Source organism: Ostrinia furnacalis, unplaced genomic scaffold, assembly GCF_004193835.3.
Source record: "Ostrinia furnacalis isolate ACB-3 unplaced genomic scaffold, ASM419383v2 OfSCF2829, whole genome shotgun sequence".
Taxonomy (NCBI): Eukaryota; Metazoa; Arthropoda; class Insecta; order Lepidoptera; family Crambidae; genus Ostrinia; species Ostrinia furnacalis.
Genome location: NW_021133068.1, coordinates 23,343 through 41,767, shown reverse-complemented (window position 1 = coordinate 41,767; position 18,425 = coordinate 23,343). Strand labels below are relative to the sequence as shown.

General features: G+C 41.7%; 1 protein-coding gene across 1 annotated transcript in view; it reads left to right on the top strand.

Annotated features, from left to right (window-relative positions):
- Pi4KIIIalpha (phosphatidylinositol 4-kinase III alpha) overlaps window positions 1-18,425 on the top strand; it is a 67,669-nt gene that overhangs the window by 35,595 nt on the left and 13,649 nt on the right. Inside the window, exons 27-35 of the mRNA XM_028309776.1 lie at window positions 9-138; window positions 783-962; window positions 7,596-7,716; window positions 9,624-9,814; window positions 10,306-10,372; window positions 10,479-10,600; window positions 11,674-11,862; window positions 12,263-12,385; window positions 13,495-13,618. Coding sequence (XP_028165577.1) covers window positions 9-138; window positions 783-962; window positions 7,596-7,716; window positions 9,624-9,814; window positions 10,306-10,372; window positions 10,479-10,600; window positions 11,674-11,862; window positions 12,263-12,385; window positions 13,495-13,618 — 1,247 coding nt within the window. The remainder of the gene's footprint in view (window positions 1-8; window positions 139-782; window positions 963-7,595; window positions 7,717-9,623; window positions 9,815-10,305; window positions 10,373-10,478; window positions 10,601-11,673; window positions 11,863-12,262; window positions 12,386-13,494; window positions 13,619-18,425) is intronic.

Here is an 18,425-nt window from a genome sequence, read left to right as displayed (position 1 = left end):
ATTTCTAGACTGAAAGCCGAAAGCATCACAGCCGAGATTCGACGGAAGGTGCTAGCGCATCCCATAGCAGTGTGTCACGTGCCCCAAGCGCTGAAGTACCTGGTCACCACCGATACGCTGTTAGGAGACGCGCATGAGGTAAATGATGTAGATATTAATAAATCGGTGTATGTACTATCGGCAACAGTGTTAATGCCCATTGCCGGTCATGTCGTCTCGTTCTATCGCAAAGAATCACCATTTGATGAGAGTGAGAGAAAAAACGGAAATGGATAGTTAACACTGTGGCCGTGTGTACATAAAAATACTAACCGAGTTGAGAACCTTTTGTTGAAGTCGGTTAATAAAAGATTTGGCTCCACCTTAAGAATTCTCTTAATAGAAGATTATGGTATGAACCCGCTAGCCTAGTAAATCATAAAAAAATCAACGATTCAATATTATAGTCACTTGGGTAAACTTAAACAGTGAATTCTTGAAATCATTACTTTCAACGCGAGAAATATTCGCTTTACGCCGGTGGTAGTCGACAAAAGAGTATTCAAAACTTGATTTTTCCGATTAATATCGTCACGAGTTTCAAAACAATAGGCATCTTCCAAGGCGGGACTATTCAACCTTCACTGATTCATTACATTGGCTAAACTTTAAATCCTGATTACACGGGAGTAGGCGATCGAGAGGTAATAATTGTCTAGTGTTATCCAAGTTGGTCAAAGGGGAAACTTAGACTGCCATTGGACCTGCACAAATATAATCACACTTATTTCTTAACCTTCCAGCTAGTCCACATGGTGACATGGGCTCGCGTGAGCCCCGTCGAAGCGCTGTCATACTTCAGCCGACAATACCCGCCGCATCCTCTATCGGCGCAGGCGGCGGTCATGACTCTGACTTCCTACCCTTCGTCTGCCGTGCTACTGTATATCCCGCAGCTGGTGCAAGCGCTACGGCATGACACGGTGGGTGAAAAATGATATTTATCGCGCTGAGATAAGGCTTAGATTCAAATGAAACTGCCACAAGCGTAAGGTTCACATTCCAATGACATGAGACTGTTCACTTGACTCGCAGCTGGTCCAAGCGTTGGGGCACGATTCGGTAACTTATTCCGCTGTAATAAGGTTCAAGTTCAAATGAAGCTGCTATAAGTGGCGCAGTCGGCAGTCATGACTCTGACTTCCTACCCTTCGTCTGCCGTGCTACTGTATATCCCGCAGCTGGTGCAAGCCCTACGGCACGATAACGAGACGGTGAGTGGAAAAATGATATTTATTGCGCTGAGATAAGGCTTAGATTCAAATGAAACTGCTACAAGCGTAAGGTTTAAATTCCAATGAAAATGTGTTTACGCTCTACAACACTGCGGCAAGTACATCACTATGTGCAAGCGCTGCGGCATGACACGGTGGGTACAGTAGTACTAAAATATAACTTATTCCGCTGTGATTAAGTCGTAAATTCGAATCAAACTGAGCCCAATAGAAGCGCTGTCATACTTCAGCCGTCAATACCCGCCACACCCACTATCGGCGCAGGCGGCGGTCATGACTCTGACTTCCTACCCTTCGTCTGCCGTGCTGCTGTATATCCCGCAGCTGGTGCAAGCCCTACGGCATGACACGGTGAGTGGAAAAATGAGATTTATCGCGCTGAAATAAGGCTTAGATTCAAATGACACTGCTACATGTGTAAGGTTCGAATTCCAATGAGTATTTATGTGCTTATGCGTGACAACACTGCTGCAAGTACATCACTATGTGCAAGCGCTGCGGCATGACGCGGTGGGTTCAGTAGTGCTAAAATATAACTTATTCCGCTGTGAATAAGTCGTAAATTCGAATGAAACTGAGCCCAATAGAAGCGCTGTCATACTTCAGCCGTCAGTACCCGCCACACCCTCTATAGGCGCAGGCGGCGGTCATGACTCTGACTTCCTACCCTTCGTCTGCCGTGCTGCTGTATATCCCACAGCTGGTGCAAGCCCTACGGCATGACACGGTGGGTGTAAAAATGAGATTTATCACGCTTAGATAAGGCTCAGATTCAAATGAAACTGCCACAAGTGTATGGTCCAAATTTCAACGACATGTCACTGTTCACACGATACGGTAACTTATTCCGCTGCAATAAGGTTCAAGTTCAAATGAAGCTGCTACAAGTGGCGCAGTCGGCAGTCATGACTCTGACTTCCTACCCTTCGTCCGCTGTGCTGCTGTATATCCCGCAGCTGGTGCAAGCGCTCCGGCATGACACGGTGGGTGTAAAAATGAGATTTATCACGCTGAGATAAGGCTTAGATTCAAATGAAACTGCCACAAGTGTACGGTCCAAATTCCAATGACATGTCACTGTTCACTTGACTCGCAGCTGGTTCAAGCGCTGCGGAACGATACGGTAACTTATTTCCATGTAATAAGGTGTAGATTCCAGTCAGTCTGCAGTAAGTGTAAGGTTGAAATTCAAATGATTATTTATGTGTTTGCGCGCGACAACACTACTGCAAGTCCATCCCGCTGCTTAGCGTAGAGGCACAACCCAGTGGTACCAAAATGCGACTTATTCAGCTGTAACAAGGTGTAGATTCCAATGAAACGGAGCCCAGTAATAGCGCTATCATATTCAGCCGTCAGTACCCGTCCACCCGCTGTCAGCACAGGCGGCGGTCATGACTCTGACTTCCTACCCTTCGTCTGCCGTGCTGCTGTATATCCCGCAGCTGGTGCAAGCCCTACGGCATGACACGGTGAGTGGAAAAATGAGATTTATCGCGCTGAAATAAGGCTTAGATTCAAATGACACTGCTACATGTGTAAGGTTCGAATTCCAATGAGTATTTATGTGCTTATGCGTGACAACACTGCTGCAAGTACATCACTATGTGCAAGCGCTGCGGCATGACGCGGTGGGTACAATAGTACTAAAATATAACTTATTCCGCTGTGAATAAGTCGTAAATTCGAATGAAACTGAGCCCAATAGAAGCGCTGTCATACTTCAGCCGTCAGTACCCGCCACACCCTCTATCGGCACAGGCGGCGGTCATGACTCTGACTTCCTACCCTTCGTCCGCTGTGCTGCTGTATATCCCGCAGCTGGTGCAAGCCCTACGGCATGACACGGTGAGTGGAAAAATGAGATTTATCACGCTTAGATAAGGCTCAGATTCAAATGAAACTGCCACAAGTGTATGGTCCAAATTCCAATGACATGTCACTGTTCACTTGACTCGCAGCTGGTGCTAGCGCTGCGGCACGGTACGGTAACTTATTCCGCTGCAATAAGGTTCAAGTTCAAATGAAGCTGCTACAAGTGGCGCAGGCGGCAGTCATGACTCTGACTTCCTACCCTTCGTCCGCTGTGCTGCTGTATATCCCGCAGCTGGTGCAAGCGCTACAGCATGACACGGTGGGTGGAAAAATGATATTTATTGCGCTGAGATAAGGCTTACATTCAAATGACACTGCCACAAGTGTACGGTCCAAATTCCAATGACATGTCACTGTTCACTTGACTCGCAGCTCGTGCAAGCGCTGCGGCACGATACGGTTGCTTATTCCGCTGCAATAAGGTCTAAATTCGAATGAAACTGAGCCCAATAGAAGCGCTTTCATACTTCAGTCCTCAATACCCGCCACACCCTCTATCGGGGCAGGCGGCGGTCATGACTCTGACTTCCTACCCTTCGTCTGCCGTGCTACTGTATATCCCGCAGCTGGTGCAAGCCCTACGGCATGACACGGTGAGTGGAAAAATGATATTTATCACGCTTAGATAAGGCTCAGATTCAAATGACACTGCCACAAGTGTAAGGTCCAAATTCCAATGACATGTGACTGTTCATTTGACTCACAGCTCGCGCAAGCGCTGCGGCACGAGACGGTAACTTATTCCGCTGCAATAAGGTTCAAGTTCAAATGAAGTTGCTACAAGTGGCGCAGGCGGCAGTCATGACTCTGACTTCCTACCCTTCGTCTGCCGTGCTACTGTATATCCCGCAGCTGGTGCAAGCCCTTAGGCATGACACGGTGGGTGGAAAAATGATATTTTTGCGCTGAGGTAAGGCTTAGATTCAAATGAAACTGCCACAAGGTCCAAAATTCAATGACATGTGACTGTTCATTTGACTCGCATCTGGTTCAAGCGCTGCGGCACAATACGGTAACCTATTTCCATGTAATAAGGTGTAGATTCCAGTGAGTCTGCAGTAAGTGTAAGGTTGAAATTCCAATGAGTATTTATGTGTTTGCGCGCGCAACACTACTGCAAGTCCATCCCGCTGCGCAAGCGTAGATGCACAACACAGTGGTACCAAAATGCGACTTATTCAGCTGTATCAAGGTGTTGATTCCAATGAAACTGAGCCCAATAGAAGCGCTGTCATACTTCAGCCGTCAATACCCGCCACACCCACTATCGGCGCAGGCGGCGGTCATGACTCTGACTTCCTACCCTTCGTCCGCTGTGCTGCTGTATATTCCGCAGCTGGTGCAAGCCCTACGGCATGACACGGTGGGTGGAAAAATGATATTTATTGCGTTGAGATAAGGCTTAGATTCAAATGAAACTGCTACATGTGTAAGGTTCGAATTCCAATGAGTATTTATGTGCTTATGCGTGACAACACTGCTGCAAGTACATCACTATGTGCAAGCGCTGCGGCATGACACGGTGGGTACAGTAGTACTAAAATATAACTTATTCCGCTGTGAATAAGTCGTAAATTCGAATGAAACAGCCCAATAGAAGCGCTGTCATACTTCAGCCGTCAGTACCCGCCACACCCTCTATCGGCACAGGCGGCGGTCATGACTCTGACTTCCTACCCTTCGTCTGCCGTGCTGCTGTATATCCCGCAGCTGGTGCAAGCCCTACGGCATGACACGGTGAGTGGAAAAATGAGATTTATCACCCTGAGATAAGGCCTAGATTCAAATGACACTGCCACAAGTGTAAGGTCCAAATTCCAATGACATGTCACTGTTCACTTGACTCGCAGCTGGTGCAAGCGTTGCGGCACGATACGGTAACTTATTCCGCTGCAATAAGGTTCAAGTTGAAATGAAGCTGTTATAAGTGGCGCAGGCGGCGGTCATGACTCTGACTTCCTACCCTTCGTCTGCCGTGCTACTGTATATCCCGCAGCTGGTACAAGCCCTACGACATGACACGGTGGGTGGAAAAATGATATTTATTGCGCTGAGATAAGGCTTAGATTCAAATGAAACTGCTACACGTGTAAGGTTCGAATTCCAATGAGTATTTATGTGCTTATGCGTGACAACACTGCTGCAAGTACATCACTATGTGCAAGCGCTGCGGCATGACACGGTGGGTACAATAGTACTANATTTATCACGCTGAGATAAGGCTCAGATTCAAATGAAACTGCCACAAGTGTACGGTTCAAATTTCAACGACATGTCACTGTTCACTTGACTCGCGGCTGGTGCAAGCATTGCGGCATGATACGGTAACTTATTCCGCTGCAATAAGGTTCAAGTTGAAATGAAGCTGCTACAAGTGGCGCAGTCGGCAGTCATGACTCTGACTTCCTACCCTTCGTCCGCTGTGCTGCTGTATATCCCGCAGCTGGTGCAAGCCCTACGGCATGACACGGTGAGTGGAAAAATGAGATTTATCGCGCTGAGATAAGGCTTAGATTCAAATGACACTGCTACAAATGTACGGTCCAAAATCCAATGAAATTTGATTCACTTGACTCGCAGCTCGTGCAAGCGCTGCGGCACGATACGGTAACTTATTCCGCAGCAATAAGGTTCAAGTTCAAATAAAGCTGCTGCAAGTGGCGCAGTCAGCAGTCATGACTCTGACTTCCTACCCTTCGTCAGCCGTGCTGCTGTATATCCCGCAGCTGGTGCAAGCGCTACGGCATGACACGGTGAGTGGAAAAATGAGATTTATCACGCTGAAATAAGGCTTAGATTCAAATGAAACTGCCACAAGTGTATGGTCCAAATTTCAACGACATGTCACCACAGAATAAGTAATAGTACAGGTACAGAAGGATTACTCCGCAAGACGATTTAAATAAATGCGAGTCTTGCTACGACGCGATACAGTGGAATTCAGCTCGCACAGCACTACGTACCTACAATTTTATTCACCTACGAGTTTTTTCTCTTTCTATCGCGTGCCTCTGAACTCTTCTTACGCTGTTAGGGTTGCTGTCTAGTGAAAAATTAATTAATCTACTTATATGTAATGAGGTACGTATGTAGGTAAGTACGCATTCATTATGGAAAACCTTGGGAAAGGCCTTTGTCCAGCAGTGGACGTCATTTGGCTGTAACGAACGAACGCATTCTGAGCAGTAGTCATGGTAGGTTAGGTTCCTATACTACTATCCTAAGAATTATTGATTACCTACATGGCCAACATACCTTTCAGCATCTTTGGGAAGCGAAAAAAATATAAATCCGGTGTAGATTTCTTTTCGAATTTAAACACCCGAACGCCGCACAATATTTCTTTCTCTTTATGTCCATTTTTAAATAATACTTCGATCATAGAATTAGGTACATACTACAACGCACGCCAGCGTCCTGACGGGCGCGCGCTCACACTCGACTGATATAATACCCGCCGGCGGGGCGCTTCGCTGTAGGTAATTATCGGATGTACCGCGCGGAGTGAGCCAGGCCTGATGTCACTGTTCACACGATACGGTAACTTATTCCGCTGCAATAAGGTTCAAGTTGAAATGAAGCTGCTATAAGTGGCGCAGGCGGCGGTCATGACTCTGACTTCCTACCCTTCGTCCGCTGTGCTGCTGTATATCCCGCAGCTGGTGCAAGCCCTTAGGCATGACACGGTGGATGGAAAAATGAGATTTATCGCGCTGAGATAAGGCTTAGATTCAAATGAAACTGCCACAAGTGTATGGTCCAAATTTCAACGACATGTCACTGTTCACACGATACGGTAACTTATTCCGCTGCAATAAGGTTCAAGTTGAAATGAAGCTGCTATAAGTGGCGCAGGCGGCAGTCATGACTCTGACTTCCTACCCTTCGTCTGCCGCGCTACTGTATATCCCGCAGCTGGTGCAAGCCCTACGGCATTACACGGTGAGTGGAAAAATGAGATTTATCACGCTTAGATAAGGCTTAGATTTAAATGAAACTGCCACAAGTGTACGGTTCAAATTTCAACGACATGTCACTGTTCACTTGACTCGCAGCTGGATCAAGCCCTGCGCCACGATACGGTAACTTATTCCACTGTAATAAGGTGTAGATTCGAGTGAAAAACAAGCTTAATAAGGTTTAAATTCCTATAAAAAAGTAATGGCGTTGGTCATGATGACTCTTGTCTCGTCCATCTTGCCTAGATATCCCGCATTTGATGCAAGCGCTGCGGCATGATATGTTGGGGTACTTGCACTAAAATGAAACCTATTCCGCTGCAGTAAGGATTAAATTGCCGGCAGCGGTATTGGCGTGGGATGTCCACCCACAAAGTGGACGGATGACTTTATAAAGTTTGCTGAAAAGCGCTGAATGCTGACCGCTTCTAACCGGTAAATCTGGAAATCATCTAGAGAAATTTTATTTGTTTTGTTTTATTTTCAGATGGGTTATGTCGCGGAGCTGATCAAGTCTTTGGCGAAGAAGTCCCAAGTGGTGGCCCATCAGCTCATCTGGAACATGCATACCAACATGTACACTGACGAGGAGATGCATAATAAAGACAGTGAGTTCATTACTTCATTACTTCACTCTAAGCTCTAGGGTTAAGTAAGGCCAGGCCTGTTCATCTCCGCGAGTTTACATCGAAAACAAAACACGCACGATGGCCCACCTACAGGATACTATTCGACAAGGCCTCACATACGAGCGAACATTGACTCACGCACGCGTATTCTTGTGTATGATGGAAGAAAATAAAGAAAATGGTGTAGGAACCTACTAAATACTGTGCAGTATTTAACTGCCTAAATAATAATAAAAACACAGAATGTATTTTTTTAAGTTGCCTCAAGACACTGAGAGGTAAATAAGTAGTTAATATTATTCATGATACTTCATGCTAAATCATGTATTTCCTCCGCCATTTTCCGCAGTTTGGCACCTCACGTCACATCATTTTACCGAAGTCAGCCCTATAGCTTCGGCGCAGTGCCAATCACTGACGTTTGTCAACAAAATGGTGCTTGACTCTTGAGACAGGCTAAATTACACCATATTGTTAATGACATTGAGCATACATTTTTTAAAATACCTTCGCGAACTAAAACTTCTGTACGTAGTACTTATTATTATTCTGTGGTAAGGCCCAGAACAGACGGCGAAACGCAACTGCAACGAAACTGCAACTTTGTGATGATTCTGATGAATGAAGCTGAAACTGAACGTTTCAAACTGGTCGCGTCATGTGTGGTCTATCAACGGACGCTATGGCAGAAACTTAGATGCAACTCAAAAGTAACTAGCAGTTGCAGTTTCGTTGCAGTTGCGTTTCACCGTCTGTTCTGTACCTCTAGCATGAACAACTTTCGTCTTCGAATCGTTTGCGTGTTTGACATAATTCGATATTCAACCTTTGAATTAAACGATAACGTGACAATTTTGATTCTCAAAATAAGTTTCGTGCAATCATTTCTCATACTAAGTTCACTTTACGACACGTTTACAAGGGCGCTGTTTTCGTACTAAATCTTTTGATGGCCATTCGAATACGCAAACGATTCGAACTCGAAAGTTTTTCGTGCTAGCCGTACTAGGTCTAACAGTTCGTTCTTTCGACCGTGATCGTCGGTCGACCGTTAGGTGGAACGACGATCTGGTGAAGGTCGCGGGAGGTGCCTGGATGCGAGCGGCGCAGGACCGGTCTTTGTGGAAATCCTTGGGGGAGGCCTTTGTCCAGTAGTGGACGTCTTTCGGCTGAAACGAACGAACGAACGATACATAAAGAATGGAATTGAAATAATAATAGTACATAGGCTACGTGTCATCTTTTTTATGCATAAATCACATTACACTTAAAAATCATTTTTGATAAATTTCTGGTAATTTTTACTAATCACAACTTGTGAATTTTTGCTGATTGGTAACATTTTAAATTAGGCGAAAACACTTTTGACTTGATTTTTTGCAGTGAGTAACAGTTTTGTCTAACGCCCTTGGTCAAAAGTGGTTTTGATTGATTATGAGTTTTGACTTAACATCTACAGGGTGTTAGGTAAATGGGTATATGAGCCGACACTAGCCCATGTTAACATAAGTATATAAATGGTATAGTGAAGTCAGAAATTTGATATCATCATTTTAAATTTTTTAAATGTTCATCCCAACTTAATATTATAAATGCGAAAGTAACTCTGTCTGTCTGTCTGTCTGTCTGTCTGTCTGTCTGTTACGCTTTCCCGCTTAAACCTCGCAACCGATTTTGATGAAATTTGGCATAGAGATAGTTTGAGTCCCGGGAAAGAACATAGGATAGTTTTTATCCCGGTTTTTGAAACAGGGACGCGCGCGATAAAGTTTTTCTGTGACAGACAAAAATCCACGCGGGCGAAGCCGCGGGCGGAAAGCTAGTACAAAATAAAATGTATGAAATCAGATTTGTATGAAAATTAAACCATTGAATTTCATCTCCAGCCGCGCTATTCGACGTGCTAGAAGCTTTAACCAAGAGCATAGTGGACACGCTATCAGGGCCAGCCAAGGCGTTCTATGAGCGAGAGTTCGATTTCTTCGGCCAGATCACCAACATTAGTGGCATCATCAGACCCTTCCCGAAGGGAGCTGAGAGGAAGAGGGCGTGCTTGGAAGCGTTGAAAAACATTAAGGTTTGTGATAGATGCATAAAATATTTAGTATTGAATTCTGTGGTCTAAAATTGAATACATATTTGGAAAAGACAGTTTTTTTTTCAATATAAATATAGAATTTTGGTAAGCTTTGTAAAAAATCTATACTTGTAAACCTGTTTTATTTGTGTACTTATCAGTACATCATACTTACCATCAGGTGATCCGTCTGCTCGTTTGCCTCCTGTCACATAAAAATACTCGAGTTTTTTGCAGAGGTATTAAAACTCAATTTGTCTATGGATTTGTAACAGAAACACTTAGGCTGGGTTGCACCTATTACTTTGACTGTAACAAACGTCAAAAATCTGTCAAAATCCATACAAAAACCACCGGTTATCATTATAGTTACGGTCAAAGTTTGGTGGAGCAACTCAGCCTAAAAATGCATAAAGTTACAAAACTCATCAGACTAGGTTCGTGACTGATTTTAATGCTATTACAGTAATGTAAATTGTGTTTTATTCTAGGTTCAACCAGGCTGCTACTTACCCTCTAATCCGGACTCTATGGTATTGGACATAGACTACAAAAGCGGTATGAAATATGTTTCATTTATTATTTGCTAATAATGTGGTATGAAAACTACCTACCTCTTTTTAAGTTATAGTTCTTTTTGGTGAGCTGTATTTTCGTGTTTTAGGTACTCCTATGCAAAGTGCTGCGAAAGCTCCATATCTGGCTAGATTCAGAGTGCGGAAGTATGGCATAGAAGAGATGGAATCTGTCGCCATGGCGATCGCTTCAGGGGAAGACCCACCTGTCGTAAGTATAGACAGTGGTACTCTATTAAAATCTTTTATGTGCTATATGATTAAAACCAGGCCTGTTCATCTCCGCGAGTTTACATCGAAAACAAAACACGCACGATGGCCTACAGGATACTATTCGACAAGGCCTCACATACGAGCGAACATTGACTCACGCACGCGTATTCTTGTGTATGATGGAAGAAAATAAAGAAAATGGTGTATTAAATACTGTGCATTATTTATCTAAATAATAATAAAAACACAGAATGTACTTTTTTAAGTTGCCTCAAGACACTGCGAGGTAAATAAGTAGTTAATATTATTCATGATAATTCATGCTAAATCATGTATTTCCTCCGCCATTTTCCGCAGTTTGGCACCTCACGTCACATCATTTTACCGAAGTCAGCCCTATAGCTTCGGCGCAGTGCCGATCACTGACGTTTGTCAACAATATGGAGCTTGACTCTTGAGACAGGCTAAATTACACCATATTGTTAATGACATTGTGCATACATTTTTTTTTAAATACCTTCGCGAAGTAAAACTTCTGTACGTAGTACTTATTATTATTCTGTGGTGGTACTCCATTATTCCATTAATCTATTAATCCGGGCCTTTTCAAGGTGAGAGTGAATAGTAACAGGCAGATAATATGTACCATCCTAGACTGCATCTCACTTAACACCAGGTGCGATTGCGGTCAAGTACCTGCCTTGTTACGCATAAAGAATCTATTAATGCTATTAAGTAATGCTTTTTAAGGTAAACCTCTTTATTGATTGATTAATCGATTATTTTACTGGCAAATATGGTTACCAAAGTATTTAACAATACTTTGATGTTTTGGGTTGATTTTATACGTCAAATAAAGGTTATCCATAGTGTAAGTTTGACATACATACATGTTCGTTCATACTGCCAATTGGTCTGCCAAAAATATAGTGTCTCTAACTAACTGCATAAAGGGTTTTGAATAAGTAAATGTAATTTGATAACAGTATTTTCGTGCTACATTCAACAACACATCGTTTAGTAAAACCTATAGCATGTAGGTCTTAAAATCAAGCAATATGTCAATTCCAGGAGGAAGGCAAAGACAGATACACGTCCATAGTGTCGGAGGCGTGGCAAGCGGCCATCTTTAAAGTGGGCGATGACGTCAGGCAAGACATGTTGGCGCTGCAAGTGATATCGCTGTTCAAGAACATATTCCAACAAGTCGGCTTGGATCTGTACTTGTTCCCGTATAAAGTTGTGGCTACGGCGCCTGGGGTGAGTAAAATTATAAAACTGCAAATTTTCGCAAAAAATAAATGGTAAAATCCTATTGAAACACAGATTAAATTGTTTTAGCTAAGAACGTAAGGATTCATAGTTTATGCACACATGACATACACACGTCACGTTTTATGACTATTTTTGAAAAATGGCCATTTTCTATAGACGCGAATTACATGCTTATTAAGTAAATATCCTTGGACATAGATTACTACTATGATTATTTCGAATTGTAACCTAGTTTCACGACACTGTTATCTGTTAGATTATGGAATATGTTTGATTTTGAAATACTTCTATTATGAGATTACCGTAATATGAAAATGGGACCAAAAATGTTTATTGTGACTTTTTAACATTGCTACCAAACTATAAAACTGTATTATCTTCTCAGTGCGGCGTGATAGAGTGCGTGCCGAACGCCAAATCCCGAGACCAGTTGGGACGACAGACTGACATCGGCATGTATGAGTACTTCATCAAGAAGTATGGCGACGAGACTACTAGAGAATTCCAGGTAAGTACACAGACTTACTTTGTAACTGTATATGGGCGTCTTAAATGCGAACTCTTAACTGCCAGGGAATTTCAGATGACTACCACATATACACAGTTGTTATCCGTTGGGATGATGTGTAAAAGTCAATCCCTAATACGTAAATAATATTTAGCTTAGCTTTACCGATAATTATTGTAATTTGTGCAGAAGAAGTCTTTAAAAATGCTATTTTCAGATTGTATTTAATATCGAGAGCGCCTACAAATGAGGCACAGAAAAGATCTAATAATAGAGTCAAATAGTTCGTAACAGGCCTCCTACTAGGTGGACCGACGACCTGGCAAAGGTCGCGGGAAGAGCCTGGATGCGGGCAGCGCAGGACCATTCATTATGGAAAACCTTGCGGGAGGCCTTTGTCCAGCAGTGGACGTCATTTGGCTGAAACCACAGAATAATAATAAGTACTACGTACAGAAGTTTTACTTCGCGAAGGTATTTAAAAAAATGTATGCTCAATGTCATTAACAATATGGTGTAATTTAGCCTGTCTCAAGAGTCAAGCACCATTTTGTTGACAAACGTCAGTGATCGGCACTGCGCCGAAGCTATAGGGCTGACTTCGGTAAAATGATGTGACGTGAGGTGCCAAACTGCGGAAAATGGCGGAGGAAATACATGATTTAGAATGAATTATCATGAATAATATTAACTACTTATTTACCTCTCAGTGTCATGAGGCAACTTAAAAAAGTACATTCTGTGTTTTTATTATTATTTAGGCAGTTAAATACTGCACAGTATTTAGTCTTTATTTTCTTCCATCATGCACAAGAATACGCGTGCGTGAGTCAATGTTCGCTCGTATGTGAGGCCTTGTCGAATAGTATCCTGTAGGTGGGCCATCGTGCGTGTTTTGTTTTCGATGTAAACTCGCGGAGATGAACAGGCCTGCTGAAACGACGAGTTCGCAACACCCAAAGTGGCCAAAAAGTTGACAACACAACCGTGTTGCGTTTTTGGCTACTTTGGGTGTCACGAACTATTTGTCGCTGACTGTACTATAAGTGCAGCAGCACACGAACTGTTAACCTTTACAAGAAAACAAACAAGGAACATTTTATCCACAGGCGGCCAGGAGGTGTTTCGTAACGTCCATGGCGGCGTACAGCGTGATCGGATTCCTGCTTCAGATCAAGGACCGGCATAACGGGAACATCATGCTGGACACAGACGGACATATCATTCACATAGGTACGGACTTGTATTATCTTGGACGTTGGATCATGATCTAGAAGATGATCAAGGCCGACAAATACCTACTTACCTTGTTCTACTTAAAAAAAAGACAAAAACCTCTGATTGATGTTCGCATATTGGTCCCTTATGCCCGTTTTCACCATCAATCCCTAATTAAGTGACCCCTACGAAAACAGAATTCCTGTTATTTGTTACCACAAGTTGTCACGTTTTAATTAATTAGGGGATAAATAAAACTGACAAAATATGAGGAAAACAAACTAAGTATTTATTGAAGCTATTCTCAGGGTAGGGTCTGGTCTTAGATCCGCAGCCGTGACACTTTACACACTCCTTACTCCCCTCGGGCTTCCAGTTCCAGTTAAGGTTGTGCTTCCGAGTGCGCCTCCAGGTCTTCGCCATCCAAGAACCCGCAGGGTGATCCTGTCAAATTGTACATACACTAGTTAGCTACTAGTTGCACGAGTAAATCCAGGGGCTGCCACTAGCGCGTTGATTGATGATGATCATGAATCATGAGATGAGGGAGCAAGCGAAGCCGGGTAACACTACTGCGACTACGGGAGTATAATTCTATTCATTACGTTAATCTGAGTGAAACGGCATTTACAATAATGATTTTGTATAGCAGAAGCGGGGTACAATTTAGCTAGTGGCAATACTACCCTTTTTTTTCTATAATGGACAATATTACAAATAATAACTAGGTAAATTTTCATTATTCTAAGTACATCAATATCTTTGCCTAAATAAAAAGTAATAAAAAGCTTGTAATAAAATGTACGAAGGTAACATACGCATTAATGCATAATTCTATTACTCCTAATAAAAAATAATTACTCATTTTTATCATTACATAAACTTTGTATGAGATTAACATGCATTATTAAAACTCCAAGACACGTATTAACTAGATTATGTTAAATTAATTTACTGTTACCTTCGTACGCAGACTATCATTAATGTTCTTAAATCTAAATACATAAGCTAGAAAAATGCACAACTTANTATTTTTGCATAAAGGTAGACGTTATAGTGATAGGTAAATTTATTTACAAAATTCTGACTTAATGTAATTTTTTTAGAAAATATGCTTCTAAAACTGTTTTTTTTATAAAATCACAAAATCGAATATTTCTTCGAAACTAAACAAATACAACTACTAGTTCCTTCATCAATTTTATACATAATAGTATAATATCTAACGATTGAATTAATAAAACAGGGATGTCCGCTTCTAAGCCAAAATAAAACACTGTGGTCCGGTTACCCGCGCGCAGAAAATATTAATCACTACATAGAAACCGAACTGCGTTGTCAGTTTGTTTATTTAGTTAGTGTTAAGTTTTTATTCATTTTTATTTATAGTTTTAAGTTTTTATTTATAAAGCACTAGCTGACCCGGCGAACTTCGTACCGCCTTAGCGTAGAGATTTTCTTAATATTTTTTTCCGTAAGAACCATCCTTGGACTTCCACAAACATTTAAAAAAAAGAATTATCGAAATCGGTTCAGCCGTTCACACGTGATGCCGTGACAACGCGAAACGGGTTTCATTTTTATATATATAGATTTGTATTTAATAATAGTAGGTTAGGGTTCATTATAATAATTGTGTAGTATAATATGTAAATAATAAATAAGTTAAGTTTATGTGGATTGTATACGTTACACGCTGATCTGAAGGATACAGTAATAGCCGTTTGCTTNATTTTAAAATCATCTAGGGATTAGTTACTTGGCCATGCCCGTAGCTGATCTTATATTACCAGCCCTTAAAGCTGAGATAAAAAACACAAACATAATAATAATAATAAATAAATTTATTCAGTTAAACATTTGGATCTAACAAGGGGTGAACCCTGACACCGAAACTAGTAAAAAATACTGTATTTTCAGTGTCAGTGATTCCTCGACATTTGTGGGCTAACATAGAAATATTTAAGTTTTACATGCTAGGACTATAACATGGAAATTTCAGCTGGTAACTAAAAATAACTTAAAATAACATTAAGGTGATATGAATAGGAGCTATTTTACAGAACATTTTATGATCATGTGTGTGTGTGTGTGTGTGTGTGTGTGTGTGTGTGTGTGTGTGTATTGTGGTAGAACTACCTTTGCGAAACCCGTATTGTTCGTCTCTAAGTAGCTTATTTGCGGTAATAAAATTATATATACGCTTATAAATTACTTTTTCATATATTTTTGAAAATATTGGTATAAGTGTAATGGGTCTGTAATTTGTCATTTCATATTTTTTACCTTTCTTAAATAATGGCTTAACAATACATAATTTGAGTTTATCGGGAAAGTATCCTTGTTCCATAGATAAGTTGATCACATATGCTAGGGGTCGACTTAAATATTTAGCACACAATTTAATAACGCGGGTAGTTATACCATCATGACCTACTGAATTGCTGTTTTTGNATCGGGCCGTATCAAGCGCATAAGACGCCCGATCCGTGGCGAACCCAACTAGAGGGTTGCCCACCGCGGTGTTGGACCAAAGTCCGGCTCACTATAGTAGGCCCGATCGAGGGGACTACGGACGCGGCCTGAGGGCACCACGGTAGGCTCGGACCTCGGCTCAGGCCGTGTCCGGGGGACGGATAGGGGACGGCGTGCAGCGATGGCGATCAATGCATTTAAGTCTGATCGCCATCGCTGCACGCCGGCTGATCGCGTGTGATCGCGTTGGTTTGACTGAACCTTTAGGCTCTGCGCGCACGGGTGACTTTTTGTCATCAAGACAGTTTATCTTGCTCTTTTACACTATTATAAAGAGAAAAAAGAGTGTGTATATTATGTGGTATGCTAAAGGAGCCGTTTATAAAAACTTTATTAGAATATGAAGCAAAGGAAATCAAAGTAATTAACTTTAAATTCATTTTTAGAGGAGATAGAAGGTGTGTAATAAAAGTTCAACGGTCTGATTGAGTCATGTCAGACGCCTGTGGCAACTCATAAATCTGACACCGGAGGGTTGTGATGTCAGTTTTTACAGCCCACACGATAGAAGAAGTACGTTTGTAAATGTCGGCAGGATATAGAGTTCATTGTAGCGTAAGCCTGTTACTGCATAATATGATATTGTATTTGGTATACAAGCAACTTAAGATTATTTAATGTGAGTTCTAAGTAAGCTCCTATTTCTACCCTTTAAAGAGTAAAGAAATTATAGAGTAGACGAATGAGTTGATACATTACAGATGAATCAGCTTCAAAGCCTCTTAAAGATATGAAATTCAATTCAAATAATGTCTGTGTACGGATCACCGAAATGTCAAAAGTCATAATGGCCTTTCCATTACAAGCATACATTTTCCAATCCCACAACCAAAGACCAAATGAATGTTTGGATAAAATTCACACACCGTCAAAAACTCTTTCATTTGGCGTGTCTCGCTACAATTTAAAACCGACGCATCTGCATACAAATCCCGTCCGAAACCACATAATACTGCAGCTCCACACATAACCATAAAACAAAAACAGTTTTCGATACAGTCTCCAGCATCAGTGCTTTTCAATTGTTTTCTGTGTACAATGTGCCACTTACCGACGTCCGCTGAGGCGGAAGACTGTCCACACCCATATTGTCACTTATTCACTCAGCATTTTGTGTTAATTTTGATTAATTTTCAGGTTTTTAAGCTCGAATCGCGGCCGCAGGACGCACGCGGGCGCCCATCGCAGTGGAACTGGATACTGGAGGCTAGTGAGGCGCGATGTCGATTTTTCAACTCATTATTGAAATTTTAGAGCCTACAAACGTTTATGGACGGGGCGAAACGTGATTCGAGGTGGTTTAGGGTAATTTAGGGCGTATCGCCTTATCTTTCCCTCAGGTAACGTATTAAAGATGGGGGGACGTGTAAAGTTAATGGATGTTTTGGGATGGCTATGCTAGTAAACATTTGATCATGAAAAACTAGCGTAAAATGACTTATAAAACTTAATATTCATTTAACATATTATTGACCATTACCGAAACCTATAAATAAACGATTTGCATAATTTTCATAAAGACTAGTCTTAATAAATAGTACTTATTAATAAAGGTATCTTTATTTATCTTTGACTTTTCTATGTGAGTAATGTAAACTTGAAAAAATGCATAATCAAATAATCATAGTTACTTCATCAAAAATACTTTCTTGAAACTTTGAAATTACGAGTTTTTAGTAATAGCCTGCCAAAATTAGCTAAATAGTAATTGGGTTTTCGAATCATTTATTTTCGAATAAGTACTCAGTTTCACTTTTCATAACATTTAATTTTAAGACGCGTAACCTAAAAATATCTTAAAATTCCATTAAAACTCTACAAAACGCACAAATCTATCGAGCCCTCGGCATCCCTACCGCTCTTGATGCTGCGCGCGCCGTCACCGCACGGCCTCACTCACACCTCATCTCGCCTCTGCAACTGAAAGCCCACCCTGCCCCCTTGACTTAGGGTCCAAGGTTGAGCCCCAAGCCTTGTCCTTCAGCTACAGGCAGCACAAGTGATGAACGCCAGTAACTGGCAGTGACAGAGGTTTTTGCAGAAGTCTGCATGCAAATGGCTGAATTAGGCGGAACTGTTAAATTGTTGTAATTAGAGTGGCCAAACTACCCAAATTACCTACCTAATACTGTACAGATCATATACAAGTAGGACTAAACATGAATGCTCGTTCGCTACTAATATTCTGAGGGGTTAGAACTCTTATTATTGGTACTGAACTCTTAAAAAGTATTCTTCTTCTACGAGTCACAGAACAGAAAAAGTACGAATAAACGAAGATGCCGTT